This window comes from Dendroctonus ponderosae, unplaced genomic scaffold (genome assembly GCF_020466585.1).
Source record: "Dendroctonus ponderosae isolate FM_Combo_2020 unplaced genomic scaffold, Dpon_F_20191213v2 Dpon_F_20191213_3, whole genome shotgun sequence".
Taxonomy (NCBI): Eukaryota; Metazoa; Arthropoda; class Insecta; order Coleoptera; family Curculionidae; genus Dendroctonus; species Dendroctonus ponderosae.
The window spans coordinates 12323077-12346342 of record NW_026018508.1 but is presented as its reverse complement, the minus strand read 5'-3'; the positions used below and the strand labels follow the sequence as shown (position 1 = coordinate 12346342).

The 23266-nt window shown below is 34.9% G+C and overlaps 1 protein-coding gene and 2 long non-coding RNA genes across 5 annotated transcripts in view; 2 read left to right on the top strand and 1 right to left on the bottom strand.

The window, feature by feature from the left end:
- Positions 1 to 23266, bottom strand: part of LOC109537409 (zinc finger protein chinmo) — a 75448-nt gene that overhangs the window by 27724 nt on the left and 24458 nt on the right. Inside the window, exon 1 of one of the 3 annotated variants that reach the window (XM_019904123.2) lies at positions 9678 to 9971. The exons of 1 other annotated variant lie outside the window; for it this stretch is intronic. Coding sequence is in view for 1 of the 2 variants with exons in the window: in XM_019904121.2 (XP_019759680.1) it covers positions 9631 to 9643 (13 nt within the window). In the remaining variant the exon portion in view is untranslated. Of the gene's footprint in view, positions 1 to 9630; positions 9972 to 23266 lie in introns of those variants that run through there. One more of the 3 variants, XM_019904121.2, reaches the window with a different exon arrangement.
- LOC125503962 lies at positions 5091 to 5987 on the top strand. The gene is made up of 2 exons (XR_007281195.1): positions 5091 to 5214; positions 5269 to 5987. It is a non-coding gene; the product is annotated as an uncharacterized LOC125503962 (long non-coding RNA).
- Positions 10071 to 11869, top strand: LOC125503961. The gene is made up of 2 exons (XR_007281194.1): positions 10071 to 10349; positions 10751 to 11869. It is a non-coding gene; the product is annotated as an uncharacterized LOC125503961 (long non-coding RNA).

Below are 23266 nucleotides of genomic sequence, written 5' to 3'. Positions count from 1 at the left end.
GAGCTGATTTGAGAAAGAACTTTTTTCGGAATAATTATGTTTAGAAAATTGCCAGAAATAATAAAATATTAACTAGTGAGTTTTTCGAGATTTTTGCCCAAACGCTCTAAAAACTTCCGAGTATCAAGCAGTGGCGGCGAAGATCTAACTGTTGATAAATCTTGATCATTTGATCAAATTTTACAATAAAAAAACGCAAAAAGCGAAGCATCCAGCCGGGGTGAGAAAAATTGTTTACACAACACATGATTATCTCATTTACTCGCAAGGATTGTTTCAAGTGCCATAATATTTACGTTCACCATTCCATCTAGAGTAATGCACTAACAAAAGTTGATTAAAAATGCCAACTTTACTCTTCAATTGCGTGTGATTAAATTTAACGAAAATTGTATCTTTTAAATTCGATTGAACCACAAATCTTTGCGAGCACAACAAAAAAAACTTATCAAACTTGATTAATAATACAAAAGGAAATAAAAACAGCTGAAACTGGCTTGAGACACTCAAACTAACAATAATCCAACACATAACTTACAATTGGAACACTGTTTCGTTGTTGAATTTTAAAAGCAAATTTTCAATCCTTTTGTTGTTAACAGACGGATTGTTGCAACAATTGCCAAAATCCTGAGATTTACTTTGCGTAGTAAAAGTCATCCTAGCTTGTTTTCGGGCAGGAAATACCTGGCTTATCCATTAGCAGCTGCGAAATTACCTCATTTTCACAAATGCACAATTCACCACATGGTTGCGCAATATTTGCAAAATTAATCCAACGCAATATCGGTTGTTTGTTTAGTGCACAGTGGAATAAATATTTACGAATTACCGCTAAAAATGATTAATAATGGGAAAATTGCTGATGTAGATTCAGTTGGTTGAAAATCCTGGAATAATGGCGCAATAAAATGAACGGTGTATCATACACCAAGAAGTTATGAAGTGAAAGGAAATTGTGAATAATTTAACGCAGCAAGTCTTAGGCTTTAGCCAAAAAATTCATTAACAATTTGATGTTAAAATTCTAAATCTGCTGCTTCACAAACATTACCCGATGTTATAAAGCTTGCAATAATGATTCAAGAAATCTAGGTTGGTAACTCCCGATTGCCGGTATGGCTGATGGCTAAAAGGCTTTCAAGAAAAAGTAATTTTTGGAACCCGGTGAGAACCTACGCCGCACTCAAGCGAACTTGGACCTAATCGAAGCGACTAACCAGGAATTAACGACCATTAGTTTTTGCTAGAGAGAACGTAACGCAAAAGGCTTGCAAATATTTTATTGGCCTTGAAAGCAGACTACAAACTCGAATGGGTTCCCAAAGTGCATTGGCCTGCATTAGCATTTTCTAATAGATGATTTCTACGGTCAGAATGAGCTAGGCGGTTTTTTTATAAATAGGATTTACGTCACTTCCCAGGAGCGTTCGTTAGCAGTTTTTTTTGTGCTATTGGAGTTTGGAAACATAATTATACTCGCCAATAGAATGTGATTTTTTTCGGCGAATAATTTTGCGATTGATGTTACCTATACAAAATTAATTAAACAGCAAAAAGTCCACATAATTGAAATAACAAAAAAGAAACGGCTGTGAAACCCTACAAAAATACCGAATAGAATCTGATTCGAAAGCAGGAAAAATACGTTGACATTGACCCAAGCATTAACGGTTGTGGTACTTGCGCGAAAAATTACCTGCATAGTTCATTTCAGGTAGCGAAAAAACTGATCTATTCTAAATTTATTACACCGAAAACTTCCTGCTCGGTAAAAGGACAAAGAACCTATAAGTTTAAGGTGGAGGTCAAGCACTCGTTTTGTTCTTCGACCTTGTAAGCCGTTGCTAAACTATAGTTTGCAGGAATTTTATTTGAATTCTGATGTTCAGCAGCCCATTTAATCAACAATCAATTTTTGGGTTTCGGCCTCTGGTTTTTTTGGCGACAAAACGGATTTAGCAACTGGACATTATGATTGAAAATATTCGTTAAAACATTTGCAAACCCGCAAGAATCGCATTCAAATGGTAAATTTGCTTAAAATGAACCAACGTCATATGATGTTGCATACATTTTTAGCATATTAATAGAGGGTCAATGACACAACAAGGATGTTACGCTGAGAAATGCTTGCAAAATCCACAAATTTGCGATATCTGTTTAAAAATGATATATTTACAGTTTGATAGCGCCCTATATATATACTTGAGCGAAATTGCCATGCAAATTATCAAACGGCTATTTATTGAATAACATCGAAGTTTATTATGTAAACATAAATTGGTTTAGAGGATTGAATAAACGCAGATTACTACAAATTCAGTGTTAGATCTGTTAATGGGCCCAATCTGTGCGTAATATGGGTTATATTTACTTGCAAAAGTAATACATGATGATAATAATAATGAAGTTAAAATTGAGCAAACAACTTGGAATTTTACAAATAAAACAATGTTAAGTATTTATATACGATTGCACTTTTGGATATTGCCCAATGTAACAGGAACAATATTTCTTAATCCGTATGAGAATTTCTGTTTACTGATGAGGCAACTGTTTACGCCAAATTACAATTTCGGTGCTATTATCTTGCTTTGGGTTTTACAAAGCAAAGTGTTGTTCATCCAGCGCTTTATCAGTCAACACTCAAAAGCTTGCAATTTAGAACTGAGCAAAATAAGAGATTTCAACAACCTTCACATACTTGTTTATGCATATAATTGAGAAAAATCATTTGAAAGACAAACATTTCCAAAAAATTCCATTGCCAAATGTAACCCTGCAAAACTATTAAGTTGACCGTGAGTTAGCTATGAATTAAAACGCCCATTCTTAAACCTGCCTTTACAGCAAGCGCAAAATCAACATCTTGCGGGATTTAAATGAGATTCTCAAGTTCCCAGTTAAATGCGAGTGTTCTACAGATTAAGAAAACTTGCTACATGTTATAACTTCAAGTTGCTACATGTTCTAGATTAGAAGTTGGGAATGTTTATTGAAGGCCCTGCAGATGCGTTAAAACTTCCATTTTTTCACCAGCATTTAAAACAAGCGTAAAAATTAAAATCCTGTGCGATTTAAATGAGATTATCAAGTTGGTTACATTCGAGTGTCTTCTATATCAGGATCAGGAAAAATTCAAGTTGCTAACATGGTCTAGATTAGAAGTTTCCAATTTTTATTGACTAGGCTGCATATAGGAAAACACATTCATTTTTGGACCAACATTCGGAGAGCCTTCAAAAATCATCAGTTGATGTAATTTGAATGAAATATCGTGATTATTTAAATGCAAGTGTCTTCAATAGACTGAGAAAAATTCAAGCTCCTATATGGTCTAGACTGGAAGTTACGAATTTTTATTGGAGATAGTGCAGTTGCGTCAATGCACCATTTTTAGATCAACGATTACCAAGCGCGCAAAAATCACAATTTGAGGTTTGAGGCGATATTGACTCAAGCGTCTTCCATAGAGGGAGAAAATGTACATATTTTAGGAAAGGCCAATTTCCACCAAATTCGGTGAATTTGATAATTAGGAGACAGTCGCCCCCTGTCAGCTTATTAAGCTCATTTAATGATCCCCCGGAACGGTGCCAATTAACTTTGCAACGGTTAATATTTTATCACCAAACCTAGTGGCAAAATTGCAAATTTTCGAATTCCACTTCCTCAAACATTGTGATCTCAATTCACCTGAGTCATTACTGTCATTGTTCGGCAATTCGGGAAAATCCAGCAATTTCGGTCTTAGATAAAGTATTTGTTGGGGGATTCTCTATCTCATTGCTTGAGTTCACACCAATTATGGGAAACGTGTTCGCTTAATCAGCCACAAATTTCACGGTTCCTCCGGTAAAAAGCATCGTTGTGAGTTGCCCATTCAAGTGCAACTTGCAGCTTCTTGAAAAAACCCGTTCACCTTCATGTATGTGAAAATAAATGGCTTAAACCAACAACCAACTGAACCATATCATACCAGTTATTTAAAGTTTTGCCATATCGTGCCGGGGCATCGTTATTATAACACAATATCTCGATTTTTTCCTTGTTCCAAAAATACGATTTGGCATATACCGTCAGGAACGTAAATATTATAAAAACCTTTAAAATATTTCACGTGGAGAAAATAGATTAATGAATCCGCACGATTTGAGCGAATGTATTTTTGGATTTTTTTTACGTCGGTTTGTGCAAACTACAATTTGGAGCAATGCCGCTAAACTGTAGCAGCCTGGAGAATTCAAACATGCACCTTGCGAGGTTTAATATCCAAATTTTTACAAAACTGAAAAACTAAAAATCTTATTGAATGCATAGTTGGATCCTCCGATTGAAATTGAATCGAGCCCACCCACTCAAGTGTTCTGAATCGGTATTAAGCTCATCTCGTTTTGAATGAGAAGCAAAATATGAAAAAAAATTGTTTTCAAAATATGAAAAAAAAAAAGGATCAACAACAATGAAGTTCTGCCAGTTTTGGTACCAAGACACTCAGGATAATACAAAAACCATATTTTCTCTGAAGATTTTTTTTCCAAAGCAAGAACTTTGACAATCGGTAGCAGAGGAGCCATATACGTTTTACTTACCTAAAAATGTTAGGTCAGATTGTCTTCTTTTAAACCATAGAGTTCTGGTTTGTTAGCAAATTATATCAATTTCGCCTTAATGTTTAAGAATATTAAATATTTCAAGTTTACAGCAACCTAAACGTATTCTCCAGATTTTTTTACATCAAAATTATTTTAAAAAGCCACACTTTTAGTGTGCTTTCTATTTCTTTTTATATCTGTCTGTAGAACTAAAAACAATTTTTTTTAAAGACCCAACTGTAGAACTTTAATTTCCCTGTAAATACCTACTGGTTCTTGATCTTGTTAGGTTTATCACAAAATTCCAGTCAACCATGGATGTTCCATACGACCCGATTTGAAAATCAAATGGTTTCGTAGTCTAGACCCATTTTTCATAGTTTTAACCCGATATTGTTTGCGGATCTATTTACATCTTGTAGTAAACACCTAATAAAATATTTACAATTTGACGCGTAAACGTCTCACAAACCCGTATTATGTATTCCTGAAATTTATGAGCAAACATTTTGTATAAATCTTTATACAATCTACTTCAATAGTTATGCTGACTCGACCGCAATTCGCTAGTTTACTCTGTTTGAAACTGGATTGGAAAATTGGTGAAAAGAAAAGAGTATATTATTACTAACTTTTAATAAGCGTACGATTCTCAACATCAGATTTTCAGATGTGGAATGGAGGAGTAAAACTAGGAACATTGATATTCAAATCCCCAAAAAAGCCCCGAAAATTGATTTTTTCATTATACCTGGCAATAAACATGTTAAACAAATACTGCTGAAGTATGGCATCAATCAATCTCGAAGACAATGGGCGATCGATGTGCGTATAAAACTCATAAATATTTTATTGCGACGTGGAACACAAAAAACAAATTTTCCTCTTCCTTAGAGGTGACTGTATGAATCTCATACAATTATAGGAAAGCTGTTCAACGAACCGTACCCAATCTGTAAGTAAAATTTGCAAGCTGCAGAGTAGGAGGTTTGGCATTGAAGATACCATTAACCTCTGGCGTGATTGCATAATGTTATTGCGTTTTATTAGCAACCGAGTTTAAAATTAGCACCGCTCTAATGGTTCCTGCCCAAACGTTGCCAGGGGGGCAAAAAATCGGTGGCTTTGTTAGCGTGCAAACCGTCCATCTAGGAAGCTGCCGAATGTGCTTAGAAACTTGCGGATATTTTCAGTATGAATCAGCAGCTTACAAAGTCATTTGCCCTGCTCAATGCAGGTTTAAAAAGCCAACTTTTTTTGTTGGTATTTCCTAGTTCGTCAACTTCCGGAGGATCATAAGCGGGTAGAAATTTATGAGAACTAAATCCCTTATATTTATAGCAATTGATGTTTTATTTTTCTATCAATATTGAAACTGACTGTCATTTATGTTTTTTTCTTTTATTTTTGCTATCCCTATACACCTAATAAAGGTTTTGTCGTGTATTTGTTGTTCACTTTACTTGGGAAAAGATCTTTTGAAGTGTTTAACACATTTAAGGAAATCCATACTCACAATGATTAAGTACAAAAATAAAAAATAAACTAGTTAACGCAGTTCCAAGCATCCACGCGCAGAACAGAAAACTTCGGGCAAAAGCCCACCGAACGCAACACTTTGGTCCTTCGAGCGGGAGGTGAACTAGTTGCCTCTCAATATGCAATTGAAGTGTTTGATCATACATAAATTGACACTCAAACATGTTTTTCGCTTGAAACTTAAACGTCCGACTGAGGCAGAAGATGCATTTTATTACACGCCCAGAATGTTTTGTATACTCAAAGTGTTTTGAACCAAAGACGCTTTTAATAAGCGAACATTGAAGAATGTGACAATTTCATCTACTAAAACCAATTATAATTGACTGTATTACTTTCATACGTGGGTTGGCCACATGGTCAATGGCCGGCAATAAATGGGCATCTATTACATCAATGTTATATGGGAATATGACGTTTTATTCGCGAATATCCACGGTTTGTTAAGACGGATGATTAATTACCAAAAATTTAACCGCAACTTAACGTATGGAAGCATATAATTGCTTTAAAACACATCCAGTCTCATGGTAGCAAGTGGCTAATTGAAATAATAAATTAATATATGTTAGAGTATTTGAATAAATACAAAAAGCTGAATACATAGGCAAATTGAATTTCTAAGTTTACTGGAAAATAAGAAAATAAGTGAAGTGTTTCTCTAGCACAAACATTGCAAGGTTTAGTCGCGTGAATTTTATTGTGCAACTCAAAACTTTTTAAATTGAAAAATCCACCAATCAGCCAATCCAATTAATGCCAGCAGTCTAAAACTGCCGCTGCTCATTAAGTTGAAGTTAAACAGTGCTTGATTCAATTAACTGTTTCTGAACGATTTTTCTGCTCACTAATTGAATTAATTGACCCGAACGGAAACTGTTGATTTCTAGCCATTCTCCATATGGAAACATCCAGTTTTCCCAATCACCAATTCGATTCACAGTTAATTTTCGTGTACTTAAACAGTGCGAAAACAAACATGACTCGATTCGTTATACTAAGGTGTTTATTATTGCTTCATTTTACATTTTAATGTGCGTACAAATCCTGCCATCCGGTAATGCGCTTTCAAGGATAACAACGACAAAGCGAAACACTGAAACCTTGATGGGAGAGTGACGCTGGCCTATTATCTAGCTATTGCATTTAGTTGCCTCGACCGAAAAAAACACTGCCGAAAATAGTTCCTGGTTTGCTGGAAAGCGGTTGTATCAAATTACCACAATGATAAAATGGGAGGTTCCAGAATCAAGGGTATTGGTTGGAATGTTGCATAATTAGTGGTGGTTGGACTGCACTTTGAATCATTCGAGATAAGAAGCCAGAAAATACATACAAACAATCTTGAAACATCCTCATGTAAAACAAGTATTGAAGCCAGCTAATGCTTTCGGCAGTAGTTTGAGAGGAACAAGGCGTGCACTTTAGATTGAGTGCATTAGAATGAGAAACTTACGTGAGCAGAATAGAGCCAATGAAATTTTAGCAACAGCCAATCAATTTGCCGCAGAGCCTTGGAAAATAATGGATAAATTTTTCATGATGACTTTCGTATTTTTTCACTACATTTTCATGCAATTTAATTCCAATGTTTGCTGTTGGGCTATCGAGTTAAGCCTTTCTACATGCAAAACTCATTGTCGCTAAAATAAACTGCCAGAAGGTAATCATTTATATTCCTATTGTTGATCTACGACTTTATTGCATGCGCCAATTTTTACGTGTGCATTTACACAAAAATTAAAAGCCTCGAACGTCATCGACACGAGCACATTCGTTTTAATCAACTCATAATCGTCATCAGAATGCAGGAGTAATTTTTTTATAAATATCTGCACCCTTAACGGGGTTTACTGAATATTGTCAGCCCCAAGGCAAACAAATTGGGCAACTTCGAATGAATTTTGGATCATGGACCCTGAATAAACGTACGGCATCACTAATGAATCCGAAACGGTTCTAAATGCAAATTATAAACAAAAGGCTGTGAATACGATGAGATGAAAAATTCGCAATCATTCCAACGAAGGCCAATGTGATTTAGAACAGACAATTCAAGTTTGATGCAAGCAAGCAATTCCCATTAATTACAGCTGTTAAATTCGATTTTTAATATTGCAGTAGCGGAGTGCCAATCCGCCATATTTTGTTAATTTTCTTATGAATAGAACATAACTTTATTTTGTCTTTAAACATTGATTAGAATGTATGACACGTCAAAAGCACAATTGTTATTTATAAAATACAATAAAAAATGACACAAAATACATTTAACGTTTAAATTAAAGTGGTAGAATTAATTATTTTCAAGAAATTCATTTACAGTGTAAATGGTTTTAAAGCTTGTTTATTAAAGGGTTTGACTTCCAATTCGTGCAATTCATCTGGTAATTATTGTAAAGTCTAGCATATAAATAGCTATTCCATGCTGACTTAAATACTTAAATTTAGACACAATGTAGATTAAATTTAGGTCCATTTTCGTGCAAATACAGAAAAGAGTATACAAACTCTTTGTTGAAAAAATTAATTTCTGCAGCTTGTGCGATAGCCAACTTCAAATAATTCTTATGCATTTTCAATAGTTTTGCTACATTTAACATTTTCTAATTAAATAAGTAATTTTTGAAATTTCAGTTTCTTTAATTTAATTCTGTGTTTTTACACTTAAGCACATTCACTTTCCTGAATTTCGGTTGGTTTGATGATCCAAACATTTCCAACGTCAATCAATTTTCTAAAACTAAGCGAAATCGATTGATTCTGCCGGAATTTTATAAACAGCGACTGAACTTTCAACATAGTCGAATGGAGATTGAGGTTGCCTTTGAGTTATTTCTACTTTCGAAAATGGAAAATAACCGTCTGATGAAAATGTTTCGAAAAAATTTGAGGTTCCATTGCCACCAACTGAATCTTCATAATATCACCAAAAAATATAAAACTAAATAAACAGCCAAAAATGCATGCTTTATTTGGACTCTCCAAAAACAACTTGCTGATTTCTGAGCGCATATTCTAAAATAAATATTATTATCCCCTTGATATTTTATCGCTAATGGATAAAACAGCATGCATTTTAATGACATTAATGATGTGCCACATTTGGGTCGTGTCGTTTGATTTATTGCTTTTTATCACTTTTTTTTCCCCAATTTGAAAAATGTATGAAATGCAATAGTTTGCGAAAAATATCGACGAAAGTGCACCCAATCTATGATTGAAAATCGTGTGGAGAATGGTTTGGAAACTTTAAATTCAGTGCATTCAATCGGATTTATTTGGTGCATAAAAACCTGTTGGAAAAATGTGTGCAATTTATAACCGTACAGCGGTAAATTTTTCAAGAATTTTATTTGCTACTGAATACGCGAACGTCAGACTTCCTGCTCTTTAAAATCCCTTCGTGCACTTGCTGAAAGCGTGCGGATTTATGCAATATCTGAATAATTGCAGGAATGTACGCGCTATGGATGTAATCTGACGTACTTACCGCGCATTTCCATTGTAGGTTACCAACTCAGTAGTCCTTAAACTCACCTCAGTGAAGAACACGCACAATGTTAATGTTTTTGAATCCAATGCAATGCTGGCAATTACATTACGTTCTCAAACAGGTGGAGCCGATCGAATTTTTCGAATGTCAAAAAAGAAAAAACGCGCATCTAACGAGAGCAATTTTCTACACTTCAAATCGCAATATTGAAAACACGCACAAATTGCACTTGTGTATATTTTTGCAGGCCGCCTAATTCTGGCAACCAGGAAAAAAGTCGAATCGCCAAATGTTTGGCCCCACCGTTGCCAAATTTAAACGTAGATTTTTTTTTATCTGAACAATATTAACATTAGATAAACAACTGGGACGAGACGCTGGTTACAGCCATGCAACAAATTAACCGATATCGTGTGTGAAACGTATTCCTGTTTATTGGACCAGGATCAAATTGAGAGATATTTTTATTCTTTACTCAATTTATATAAACGACGATAAGGATGCATCGATCACGTGAACGAAATAGCTTCAGATAATTACATTGTTACTAACTTTTATCTGTTATGTATGTTCGCTAATAAGTAGTGCAATATGTTTATTATTGCAGTGAATTGCATAAATCCGGCGCATTTTTCATCAACGTAATTTGGGAGTGACGCCAATCTGTAATATTTGCTTAATTTTGTATGTTATATTGTATTGGAGTTTAGATAAATGTGAGTACTTTGCACTGCAATTATTAATTGGTTTAATGGCAAACCTCGTTATCGTGCACACGTGTCACAATTTCCATTTATCAGCCTTACGTTAGGTAGCATTAATGTTATATCGCTGATCCCACCTACTTGTGTGCATTATTTTCACATTTTTCTAGACAATGGCCACATATCAATAATCCTCTATTCATAAACTGAAACCGCTTCAATATTTCACAATTGAACAACATATATTACTACGAAAACTACTTAATTTTTATTTTTTAACATAATCTCTTTCTAGACTAATACACTTCGTCCAACGATGCTCTAGTTTGTTGATCTCTTCCGTATAATACGATATGTAAAATAGGCATTCGTTTCTGCAATCACCTCCTCGTCTGAATAAAATATTTTTCCAGTTTTTTCAAATTGGGGAACAAAAATAGTACGAGGGAGACAAATCTTGAGAATGTGGAACTTTCATCAGTTTTGCTGGCACAACTGCTGTGGTGTGAGCTGGCGCGCTATCATCGACCGACAAGGACTTTTTGTGGGCGAATTATTGACGTTTTTCTTGCAGCTCGGCTTGCAAACGGTCCAATAACGATGACTAATATGCACATGTAATAGTTTTACCATTTTCCATATAATTAATGTCGATTACTCCTAGTGAATACCAGACCTAAACCTCATACGCAAAATGTTTTTGAATTTTTCGCTCATCTCGTTGATCTACAGTGGTCTTGAGAAAAATCGGCTTTTTACTCTTTCAGTGATAATTTTTCTATTTTGAACCTGTTTCAAAATCTAGGGTTTATGTTGAAGCAAAAAGTTCATACTATACTATACGAGAAGATACTAATTCAATATACCGAGTTGTGCGATTGAACCAAATATTTGAAAGTTAATTTCTAGACTCACATACTTTGGGCGCAGCTCTGATTTGGGTAATTTTTTGAGCAACCCTGTATATCGAATTTTCGTCTTAGATCGTCTATAAAGTTTAAGATTCAACATCAGCTCTAGGTGATTTTTGAGCACAGTTTAAATCACATAAACATCAAGTGCAAACCTAATAATAGCGTAATAAACGCTTGAAAAATATAAAAAAGGCACAGAAAAAGAGAACACAAATATAATTTGAAATCACAAGTGCCAATTAAACCATTGAACAATCGGAATAACAAGCTTGAAAGCAGCTATTCCCTAAGGACCACAAAGCAACACAAACGAACGATTAAGTAGGGGAAGTAGATCTTTTATTGTATAAAAATCAGTGGTAAAGTAAAGTAAAATGTCACTAAAAATTAACGTGTCACTTAATATTTTGTATCGGGCTAAGGCTATTTTGGGCAAGAACATCAAGTTCAATCAGTATCAATTCTTAGCCTTAGAAAACTAAAGTTTTAGCATTTTGTAAACCATGGGACAATAGCCCACAACTGTCCAGCAAGAAAAATTGCAACAGCAACTCATTTATCTTTCTGTGATCATTTAAAATAAGGCGCTACATTCCGTGAGTAAAACTCTTCAAATTTTTTGCTGTTTATTTTAAAACGTAGTCCGTGATTACAAGGATTTGTCCTATCAAAATGCAATCGAGCTCTAATCATACCACTCACCAAACTGATGGAGATAAAACTAAATCACTTTCTAAGACCCAAAAAAAGCTTCGAGTGCCTGTTTGTTTAACGTTAACAATTTCAAAATCACGATTTTTTTTATCGTAAATATGATTACACCATTTTACCCTTGACATCGATTCACCTTTCAAAGTTGATCTTGAGATTATGTCTTATCTTCACTTTTGGCACAAAGTTTTCAAGCGGATACACCGATATATAAAGAGTGGTTTGCGTAATATTGAACATAAAAAGCATTCTTCTTTAAGAGAAGTTAAAAAAGTCGATTGTCGGTTTTGACTTGACAAAACTTGATTCGAATTTCGAATGAATTCGAATGAAATGTAGTTTTAGTTGCTTAATTTTATTGTAAATCTTCAGATTCATTAATTTTCGACACTCTTTTTGTTTAGCTTTTGAATAAGCCATGCTTAAAACGCTTTTGAAAGTAAATGTTTGATTTTATATAGGCGATAAGTTGTGTCTACCTTATACTGCCACAATACCCAATTAGTTTGGCTACAAGGCACAATAAGTGAAAATTTTGATAAAAGAGGCAACCGCTAACAGTAACTCCGTTTACACGTCTCATCTCTATGTAAAATCTGATTTCCAGGCAAAATAAACACAGGCTCATAACCCAGACAATACCAGCTTGTTTTACCAAATATTGCAAAACCCATTAGCAACTAATAAGGCAACTATTGTTCGTCTATGTATTCAAAATTTACATTATTTGTATAACAGTCAATCCACAGTTTGGCGGTTTCCCTCTATTAGGGAAAACTGGCCGGCTGCGGCAACGTGGCAAACTCTTCTAATGCTCTGCGGGTATTGCCAAAATCAAGGGGCTAGGGACGGGGGGACCACGAAATTCGCATCGAGAATTATTTTTATTACGTAATTCATGGTGCACGTTCGCGCGTCGTACGCCGCATTTAAACTTTACAAGGTTAGTTCGGATCGAGGTTGTCACATTTCGAATTCACCGCAATTATCAGCAGGAACTGCAAGGAGTCTCTCCTTGTTTTGAGGCGCAACAACGGAAAAGTCGCCAAAACCGGACCGCAGGATTGAACCAGCAGGTTTAATCTATTATTGTACCGTCTGTTTGGTATCGGTGTACAAAAATTTTTATTCCTGCATAATTTGCACAAACCTGCACAAAAAAATCCTGCAAAAACGACCTTCTTTTCAAAAACCGCAGTAATTTTTGTCCAAGTGCCACAAGCTAAGGAAAATAGTCAGCAATAAAACAATAAAATATAATTTTACTGCTGCTCTCCTCATTTAATTTGTAGAAGTTTCAATTCCACATGCCCAAACTGACCCACCTGCAGTTTTGGAAGCATGAAGATCAAAAGCCTCTTGCTGCAAAAACAAGCATTATTTGGAAAAAAACTCAGTGATTTTCATGCAAATGCCACAAGTTTATTCGTTAGTAAAATGTATCTTTGCTGCTGCATAGCGCATTTCATTTTTGTTTGTAGAAATTCCAATTCGGTACACTCAAACTGATAAAGAAATTCAATGCAAAAATTAATTTCCGCGGGAGTTTCAGTTATATTAACCCTCAAAAGACTAAAACAAGACTGTAATTCCTACAAAAACCGACGTTAGTCTAGTTGACGTTAGTGAATAACAAGGGGAAAATTGAACATAAACATACATTTTTGAGAAGTTTTCGAAACATTACGATCAAAAGCCTTCAAAAAAACTTTCCTACAAAATGATCTACTTTTGAAAAAATGCAGTAATTTTCCTGCAAATGCCACAAGCTAAGAAGAATATTCAACAGAAAAATAAATCTTTGCTGTTGCTTGGCTCATTGTATTTTTGTTTGTAGAAATTTCAATTCCACATGCTCAAACTGATACAGAAATCCAATACAGACATTACCTATCGCTGAGTTTCTTAAATTAAATTTGAAAACCGCGTAAAAAAGTAATTCTTTCAAAAAACAACATTATTTTATTTGGCGTGTGAAAAACCTACTAGAAAACTGTACATAGATCTACATTTTTCAGAAGTTCTCGAAACATTATGATCAATAGCTTCAAAACATTTTTCCGGCAAATACAACCGGTTTTTGGAAAAATCGCAGTAATTTTCTATCAAATGCCACACGCGAAGAAACAGTTTCAGCATTAAAATATATCTTTGCTGCTGCTTTGTTCATTCGATTTTTTTTTGTAGAAATGCCATTTCGACATGTTCTAACTGATAAAGAAATCCAATAAAAAATTACCTTTCGCAGAAGTTTCACTTATATTAAACTTCAAAAGACTAAAACAAGTCTGTAAACATTACGATCAAAAGCCTTCCACAAAACGACCTACTTTTGGAGAAATTCAGTAATTTTCATGTAAATGTCACAAGCTGGGAGAGAGTCAGCATTGAAGCTTTGCTGCTCTGCTCATTTTTTTTTATTTGGAGCAATTCCGGATTGAATTTCTCAAACAAATGAAAAATCTGAATACAAAAAATATCTTCGCATAAGTTTCTTCACATGATATTTCAAAAGCGCAAAAAAAGGAATTCCTACAAAAAGCAACGTTGCTCAACTTTACGTTTACAGAACGTAAAGCTGCATTTTTGGAAACATTATTATGAAATCCTTCAAAAATTACCTTTTTTTGAAAAACCCGGGGTAATTTTCATACAAATGCCACAAGCTAAGAAATATATGCGACATTAAAATATATCCCTTTGATGCTACTTCTTTGCTCATTTTTTGGTTTGTAGAAATTCCGATTCCCAATGCTCAAACAGATAGACACTCGATTCAAAAGTATATTTTTTTTTCGCATAACTTTTACTCATATTATACTCCAAAAGCGTAAGAAATTGTCATTCCTGCAAAAGACAAGGTTGCATAGAAAAATCGGCAGTAATCCAACGGTTGCTGACACAACATTCATCCGCAAGGGTGAAGCGTGTCTTTAATTCGGCTTTGGGAGGCTGGAAGGACAATTTTGAGGAGGGATCGCAGGATAAATAAATTGCGCGGTTTGCATAGAAATTTGCTGCAGAAGACCCTCAGGCGCTGATTTTATACCGAAGTAATTTACCTAGTCCCTTGCATTCAAATGCGAATCGTGGAAGTTGCTGTTTAGTATGCATAACTTTCATAGGGGAGAACTGCTAGATTGGAGATTTATGTGTGAGTGAGGATATTGGATTGCAGTAAATAGATGAGAGCTTTCAGCTGATGCAAAAAGAAACAATGTAGCCAATTCGACAACGGCAACCTTTGACTTTTGAAAGTCATGCTAAACTCCTCAACCGAGCAAAACATTTGCATTTGATAAACTAGTGGCATTTTTGATGCTACAATAATATGGTTTTATGTTTCGACCTTGGCCTTTATCAACCAGCATGGTGTTCAAAAGAATGCATTTATCGATAAACATTTATGTGTTGACATGTTTGCGAAAAGCAAGGTGAAGATTCGCATTTATGTGTATTTACTACTAGGTATAGCAATGATTTCATGATTTTTCCAAGTAGTTCATTTTGATTAACTGTAATCAGCGTGTTTACCGATAGCGCGTGCATTCGAAAATTTTATTTTATTGATGACGTTTCTTATTTGTCTACCTTTGGTGAGGAATTAGCGAAAACAATGGAAACAAATCATATTTTTGATCGCATGCTACCGCATAAAATTAATAAATTCGGAAATGCATTATGCAAGCAATTGCATCATTTACTGCAGAAATTTGCCCATGTAATGCATACTTAGTTTGCATTAAACATCATGTTTACCGCACTTTAATTTCGCTGTTTTCCGTCCGTCTAAATGATTTATTAGTTTGGAAGCTGATGTGATGATGCACTGTTGATCGAATCAACATCAGCATGCATTTAATGCTGACTTCAGAAAAATTCAAGCGCAATCATAATCATATCTAATTATTGACTTTAATAAGTTTGATGAATTTTATAATTATGCACGCTTGTTTAGCAATGTATAATTGCATGTGTGCCAACTTGCAACTAAGTGCCACTTAAGATTGATTGATCATAACACTTGGATGGGGGACTAGCTGGAATTCACCAAATATACGCCTAACAGAACGATGTCAAATTTCTTAATGGTTAAAGACCAATAAATTCGAGAACCAAAAAACCTGTTGAAACTGAAGTATCTAGATAGGTACCTATTAATACCTATTTCAGATTTAACAGAAAATAAAATGAAACATTTCACGAAGCTTCCAGCTGAAGCAACGTGGAGCGGTTTCTTCAAAACACCATTGAAAGAGCGCTAATTATCTTAATCGAATACGGAAGACTTGGTGTAATTTTTTAGGATACCTATGGAAGAAGTGAATAATTGGCACTCACAGACCTTGAGAATTTACAACAATCGACAAAAATGCCTCATAAATCTAACTAAATTTATTGATTATTCATACCTACCATAAAACCGATTCTGATTGAACCTATACAGGTTTCAAACACGTTTCATGCAAATACTTGAATGAATGGATATTTGCGGATGTGTATTTTTATTTATGTATGGATGCAAATTTTATGCTTAGCTAAAATTTTGCCAGTTTTAGCCTCTGGTTATTCATCTCGCAGGAAGCGTTTTCAGCATCATCTGCTTCAGCGATCCGATTAGGAGTTTTGCGAAAAATGCGCGCATCTGACTCAACGCTGCAGTTTAGAAAAACCCCGTTTAGTCAACAGGATCACATCGATATTTTCTCTCCACAGCAACAGATGCAACGGTATATTTAAAGGCAAAGGAATTTGAGCCAATAGATGTGTAGTAAGTGGCCTTCTAAAACATGACTAACATGTATATGGCCATACAAGTTCCAATTGAAAACATGCTTAGGCAATAACGGATTATTCAACTGATGATGATTTCAGCCAAGCCGGTTCTACCGGTATCTTGGCTGCGAATTTCGAGAACGCACCGATTTGTTTGCGTTCAACGCATCGAGATGATCTAGTGATGACATGTGGCAGAGACGAATTGAAGTGGAAGATCATTGATTTTAGATGAACTTTTTATTATTCAGTTGCTACACTAAATTTCAACTTTGTCACCCATGACCAAGAATATGCATTTTTCCTGTCAAATAGTCATTGCTTTCCTTTCCGAACATGACTAAATTTGAAGTTAAGCTGGTTCCTATTTGTTCAATAACAGAAAAATTCTGAAAATTTTGCTGTTCTAAACTCTACGATTGATTATCAGTTAAAATTAGGGACGAAGGAATGTAAAACCGAAAACGAGCACTAATGCGAGCCAGAAAATGTTCCTATTTTTGCACTTATATTGCCAATCTATATTCTTTCTGGAGCAGACCAGATCCATCTTTATTTCATGAGGTTTTTCGAACCGGCTTGGAATGTCAAAACACCAATTATCAAGCGATATGCTTTGAAGCTGCGTTTGCTGAGTTTAGCGAAAATATCACACGACGATCTGGTGTTCTGATATTCGTGTCTCATCTTAAACTCAAACCATTCCTCAGAAACATTTTGAGCAAAATAGTGCTCAAATCTGAACTGCTCGTGGCTGTTTATGGGGGTCTTTCGAAGCAAATTTTTTCGACAAATTTTGTATAGATTTCTGTGTAAATTTTACTTCGGGTGTCTCAGAGCAGCGGGCGTGCTGTTTTAATGAAAAAGCACAAAATATGGGCATTGATTTTTTAAAATCCCAACCGTAAGCTCTTTATCAGGAAATCGTCCAAGATTTCCTAAAATCGCAAAAAACTCATCTACTTGAAGTCACTTCTTTAATCATGAATCAGTTAATTAAATATTGACGAAAGGGCGCTGCAGTTCAAGAATAAACCTGAATGTGTCGAACCACTGAAAAATTCAACGTGTCTTGACGTGGAAAAATATATCTCTGATGGCTCTAAACGAGAATATAAATATTTTCTTTCTTACTGTGCTTTGCGACCTGACAACGTTAAATTGGACGCAGCAGAATTTCTTTGAAAAAATAGTATAAAAAGGCAAAAAAGCGAAAAGGAATACAAAGTGGAAAATCAACAAAAATCTGCGAATAATTCAAGTTTTCTAAGAACCGAATTGATTAGCTTTGTTTGGAAACTTTGGGTGCATTTAAGCAATTTCTAAATAAGATAAACCAAAAAATGTTGCTGCTTTTGAAACAATGACTGAAAAGAGATAATACAAAGGCCCAAAGGGATGGAAAATGTGCTTAAAAATTAGCTCCATGATCCTCAATACTCAATAGTCTTATTATATTTAAGTTCATTTCTTCTTTTGATGCAATGACTGAAAAGAGTGGAACAAAGGCCCTAAAAGCGGGAAAAAAATCTATGTAATTACATATGTAAAAATGCATTTCATGCGCTGCAATATTCAATAGTCTTACAATACAGAAGAAATAGTTGAAACAGAGTTGAATTGAACAAAGGTAGACATTTGCCCGTAACAGACAAACTTTCGAAAGCGCAACTTATTAACAAAAAGCGCAAGAAAAAAATCACCTACTGGAAGCTCAATAGACGCTGAAAAAATGCCAAGAAAGTCTCATTTAAAAGGTATTGAACCCAATTTCTTTTTTTGAGTCGATAACTGAAAAGAAGTAAATCAAAGACGCAAAAAGATGATAAAAAATAAGAAGCATATATATGTTATTCAATAGTCTTGAGTCTTAAGTATAGACTTAAAGGTCTTAACTTAAACTTTGCTTTAAAGGAAAGAAAAATCGACTACTGAAAGCTCAACAGACGCAGAAGAAACAAAGAAAGTATCCCGTAAAAAGCAGACATTTAGCCCCATTTTCTTCGATCTAATTTCAAATGCAATGCAATCTACTGTCTGCTCAACACGTATTCCGATCATCGACAAATTGCAGATAGTTGCTCAAAATTTTTGGCAGCAGTTTGACCTTTTTATTTAAAATTGATTCATCATCGTTATTACCTACACCAAGCACGTTTTGGATCGGTGAAATAATAATTCATGACAACCAAAAGATAAATGCTGTATCGATGCAAAGTGCACAGTTTTTTTTGCAACTTTGGTAAACTGGAACGAAAGTGACCTTGGCAATAATCGAGCAAAATAAGCGTGCACATTGGATTGATTTTACTATCATCAGAGCATTTAGAGCTGCAGAAACAATGATGAAGTTGAGCTTTAAAATTTCAGTCAGTGATCCATAAGGAAAGTGAACTGAGATTTAAACCTCTAGAAATGAAGGTGTGCAAATAAAAATCTAGCCATGAGAAAGCTTGCAATCTCTTAGTGACTGCGGGATAATCAGCTTACTGGTGATTATCGTCTATTCAAACCGGAAGACACTAAATTATGTATTGGTGAAAAAAAATTGTCTGGTGACGATTGCATTATTTCGGCAAACAATAAAATTGTCAGCTATTCAGAATACTTAAAAACGAACATTTTTTTGGAACTATGAAAATTGAATAAAAACGGTAATCAGCAACAGTTCTCTCTCTAATGGCATTGAATAAACTAAAGTCTAGCGATAGACATTTGACTTGGTCATTTTTGTATTTGTACAGGTTTGCTAAATCAACGTGAATAAAATTACCGTTTCTTGATTGAAATTTTCGACTTTGGCGGAGCCGAAGTATTGGTTCAGTCAGTTTCAATATAATTTCCTTATGATAGTTGAGCTAAGATTTTTCTTTTTTTTCTGATTCTACAGTAGCTTCGCATCAACATCTGAGTTTCTCAACTGCTCTAGAAAGCATTCAATCAAGCATTCATTTATCTTGGACCAATGAAAGTCAGAAGTGAAGAAATCAGTTGAGGAAGTCAGTAGATGTTGCATTACGTCACGGCCGGAATATTTGATTGGTGTGTGAATATGAATGTGAGTAACTTGCATGAACTTGAGAGAACTCGAATCACCTTCGATCTTGCCGCATCGCGCATAGTGGTCTTAGATTCATTATTAGTTTGGCGTGTATATTGGAAAAAATCAGGACCGGGTTTACACGTACAAATTTTACTTGTTGATATTTAAAATAGTAAAAATTGCCGCCGTAAGCGAGAAGAAAACACACTGTATCTTCAAAAAAAAGTCTGAGCAAGAAAAATTACTGAAACTCAACGATCAGTGCCAAATGAGCGAAACTTTCTGGGCACTTTTAAACAAAACTGTCTCGCCTCGCACGTTCGTTATGTAGTTTTACATTGAGACTTGCATAATTGGGGCTCAGTTGTTCCGGACAATTTTTTTTTTCAAAACTACACATACAGTCTAAACTGGATGGAACTTTTTCGTAGATTGAACAAAGGTTTCTCCTATAATTCGCTGAAGATTAAGCTTTTGCGAATGCTCGAATTTCAAAGTTATCAATTTTTAGTTTTAAGTTGCATTATTGAAGCTCACTACTTCCGTGCAAAAAAATCCTGAAGCTCGAAATACGTTCTTAACTGAAAGAAACTTTTTCTGCGATTAAAGAAAGGTTTTTCCTATGATTTTCTGAAATTTCAGCCTTTTACTCGCTCGATTTTCGAAATTATGAATTTTTAAAATTAGACTTCCATAGTGCAGCCCACTACTGCAAAAAAATCCTAAAACTCTAAATGCATTCTAAACTGGACGAAACTTTTTGCTCGCTTAAACAAAGATTCCTCCTACGATTTTAAAAACTCACCATTTTCCAGCCTTTGGCTGCCATCCTAAGCTGTCTTACCTGGAACAAACAAAGCCAATACTTAAAACTTCTTACTTCTAGTTGCTTAAAAGCGATTTGGGCTGGGCAACGAAAAGGTTGCTCAATAATTTATCTCATAATTTATGCAGCCAGGTATTTATTAAACGGGTTTTCGGGCGGCCCAATAGGGGCAATACTCTAAGCTGAGCTCTAAATGTGTTTTATCCAATTTTAATGTTGAGTTCGCGGCACGCAACCGAATAATACCTAACTCCTCTATTAATAGATGCACGTATATTTCCCTAAAATATAAGGTTCGCTTGCGTATAGTGCAATGAAATATTCATGACTTTTAATGATAATGTTTCCTTGGAAAACTTGGGACTTCCAAAGCTGTAAAAATTTCAGAAGCAGATTTCAAATATTCGTTCAATATGTAGAACCGACTACGGTTGTAGCAAATAAGTGACTCTTCAAACGGTTTTACTCAACTCAAGCTCAAAGCCATACTTGAGCAGTTCAAATGTGCGTCAGACTCGCGTAATTCCTGCAAAACTAGCACATTGTTTTTGCTATTTTTCTAAGCATCTATTAAATACAAATAAACACTTTTACACGTTCTGGAGTGGACAAACATTCGCAACGCAAACTTATTCCAGTTTAGAGTTTTTTGAAACGGCAAATATTTGTCTGGTGTTCGATCTATCAAAGATCACACTCCCTTAATGCTTAAAAGAACTCGAGCTGATAAATACACACCTAATTTATCAATTTATGCAGGTGTGTTTCCTTTAGCCTCCTGTAAATTATACTAATAAACTATCCCTTATGGCTTCCTTACGACTGACAAGGAACACGCCATGACTAAATACTTGCCATTTTTCCATAAATTAATGCTAGAATATGGGCCGAACATAATTAGATTATTCGTGTTTCCACGAATGAATTACTACGTAGATGATGTCGGTTCATTAGATTAAAATGCTTAATCAACTTGTGAAGGTCTGATTGGATGCACGAAGAAAGTGAATAACAATTTATAAAATTGAGGAGGTCAACAATCCACCAAACTGAGTTTTACATGAAAATGTCTATAGGAAAAGCCTGTTTCGCCGATTTGGTCAAATGCCGCGGTTTGCAAATCACCACCTCAATTGAGGAAATAGCTGAATTTTTCAAGTGCATATAATCGACAATTGTTAACCAGCCCAGAGCTTTCAGCCTTGACGGGTCATCAACAAGGCTATTAGACAAAAAACGCAGAATGTAAAATTGTTCCAAGCAGGAAATTTGCTGCTTTGGAGAACAGGAAATTATTTGTTTTAAGATGTACAAGCCCAGTTTGGTTTTGTTTCTGTGTAATTTTGTTCATTTAGTTTCCATTTCATGCAGTTTCAGCAGTTTGAACACACTTAAAAAATTAAATTAACAAAGCAACAAAGTAGCTTGATAGAGAACTACCAGATTAAACAATTGTCACTCATCGAAGCAATTTTTATTGCTGAGCTTACAATACGTCCATTCTCCATGCGGATAATTTATGGTGTCCATAGATAATAGTATCTGAACTGAACACTCAGCTACAATTGCGACTGCAAATTCCAACGTAAAAATGCCGATTAGTCAATTCCATGATTATTTAATTTTAAACTGTTGTCAAATCGCCGATAAAAATAATACGTGATGCAATGGAGCAATATGTCATCTTTCCTGGTGCCGAAATGCTTACTTACATCCTCCAGTTCGTATTGTTATGATATAATTACAAGATTGATGGCGATAAGGTGGATAAGGCTTATTTTTCTGATAATAAATAAACACAGTAAAACAGAGGCGAATAAGTGGATCAACCGCTAAATGTTTGATGAATCAATGAAACTGAGGACAAAGTGATCCAAGTCGAAGATGAGTAGTTCACGCTCCATAAAAGACAGATACATTTCTTTAAAATTATGCACTATTGAATATCTTGTGAAGACAAATCTTTTTCGCCAGACATGGAAAAAGAAGATCTGCATCCGCTGAGTTAAACACCAGAGGGAGAACCTGTCGTAGAGCAGATTGGGAGCAAATGGAGTCTTGCTAATAATGCGATAGGTGCAGCCGAAGTTGAAAAATGAGCGACAAGTGATGATGAAGACGAGGCTAAAAAGGAAATGTTCAGTGGAAAAACGATCATTTTATTTGATTAATGAAGAATGATGATGGCGAATGTAGCTAAAAAGTTAAATGCCTATGAAGTAGGAGTGGGTAACACGCTATTGAGTTATTGCCGATCTCTGAGTTAACGAGTTATAACTCATCGGTTAATGAGTTATAAGTAATTTATTAAAGCTTTACGAGACCCGAGACTGGAATGTTCACACCTAAAAAGACAGGTTATCAACACTTTTTTCTGAGTAACGTTTTACTACTTTGCTCAAACAACTAAAAAAAGAAAACTAGATTTTGCCAGCAACAGAACTGAGTCCAAAGAAAGTCGATTTCTTATTTTTTTTTCCTAAAAGATTCAGCTTGCCAGTATTTTACAGCAAAACGTTAGGAAAGACGCTGTTTTTGTGTATAGGACGGTGTTGTTTAGAAATGTTGACCTAAAAGTGAAGAAACCCCAGTTTCCAAGAGTTTTACAAATAAATGAATATAAACTGTGACTTTTTCAGTTAGGGGAAATATTTTTGGC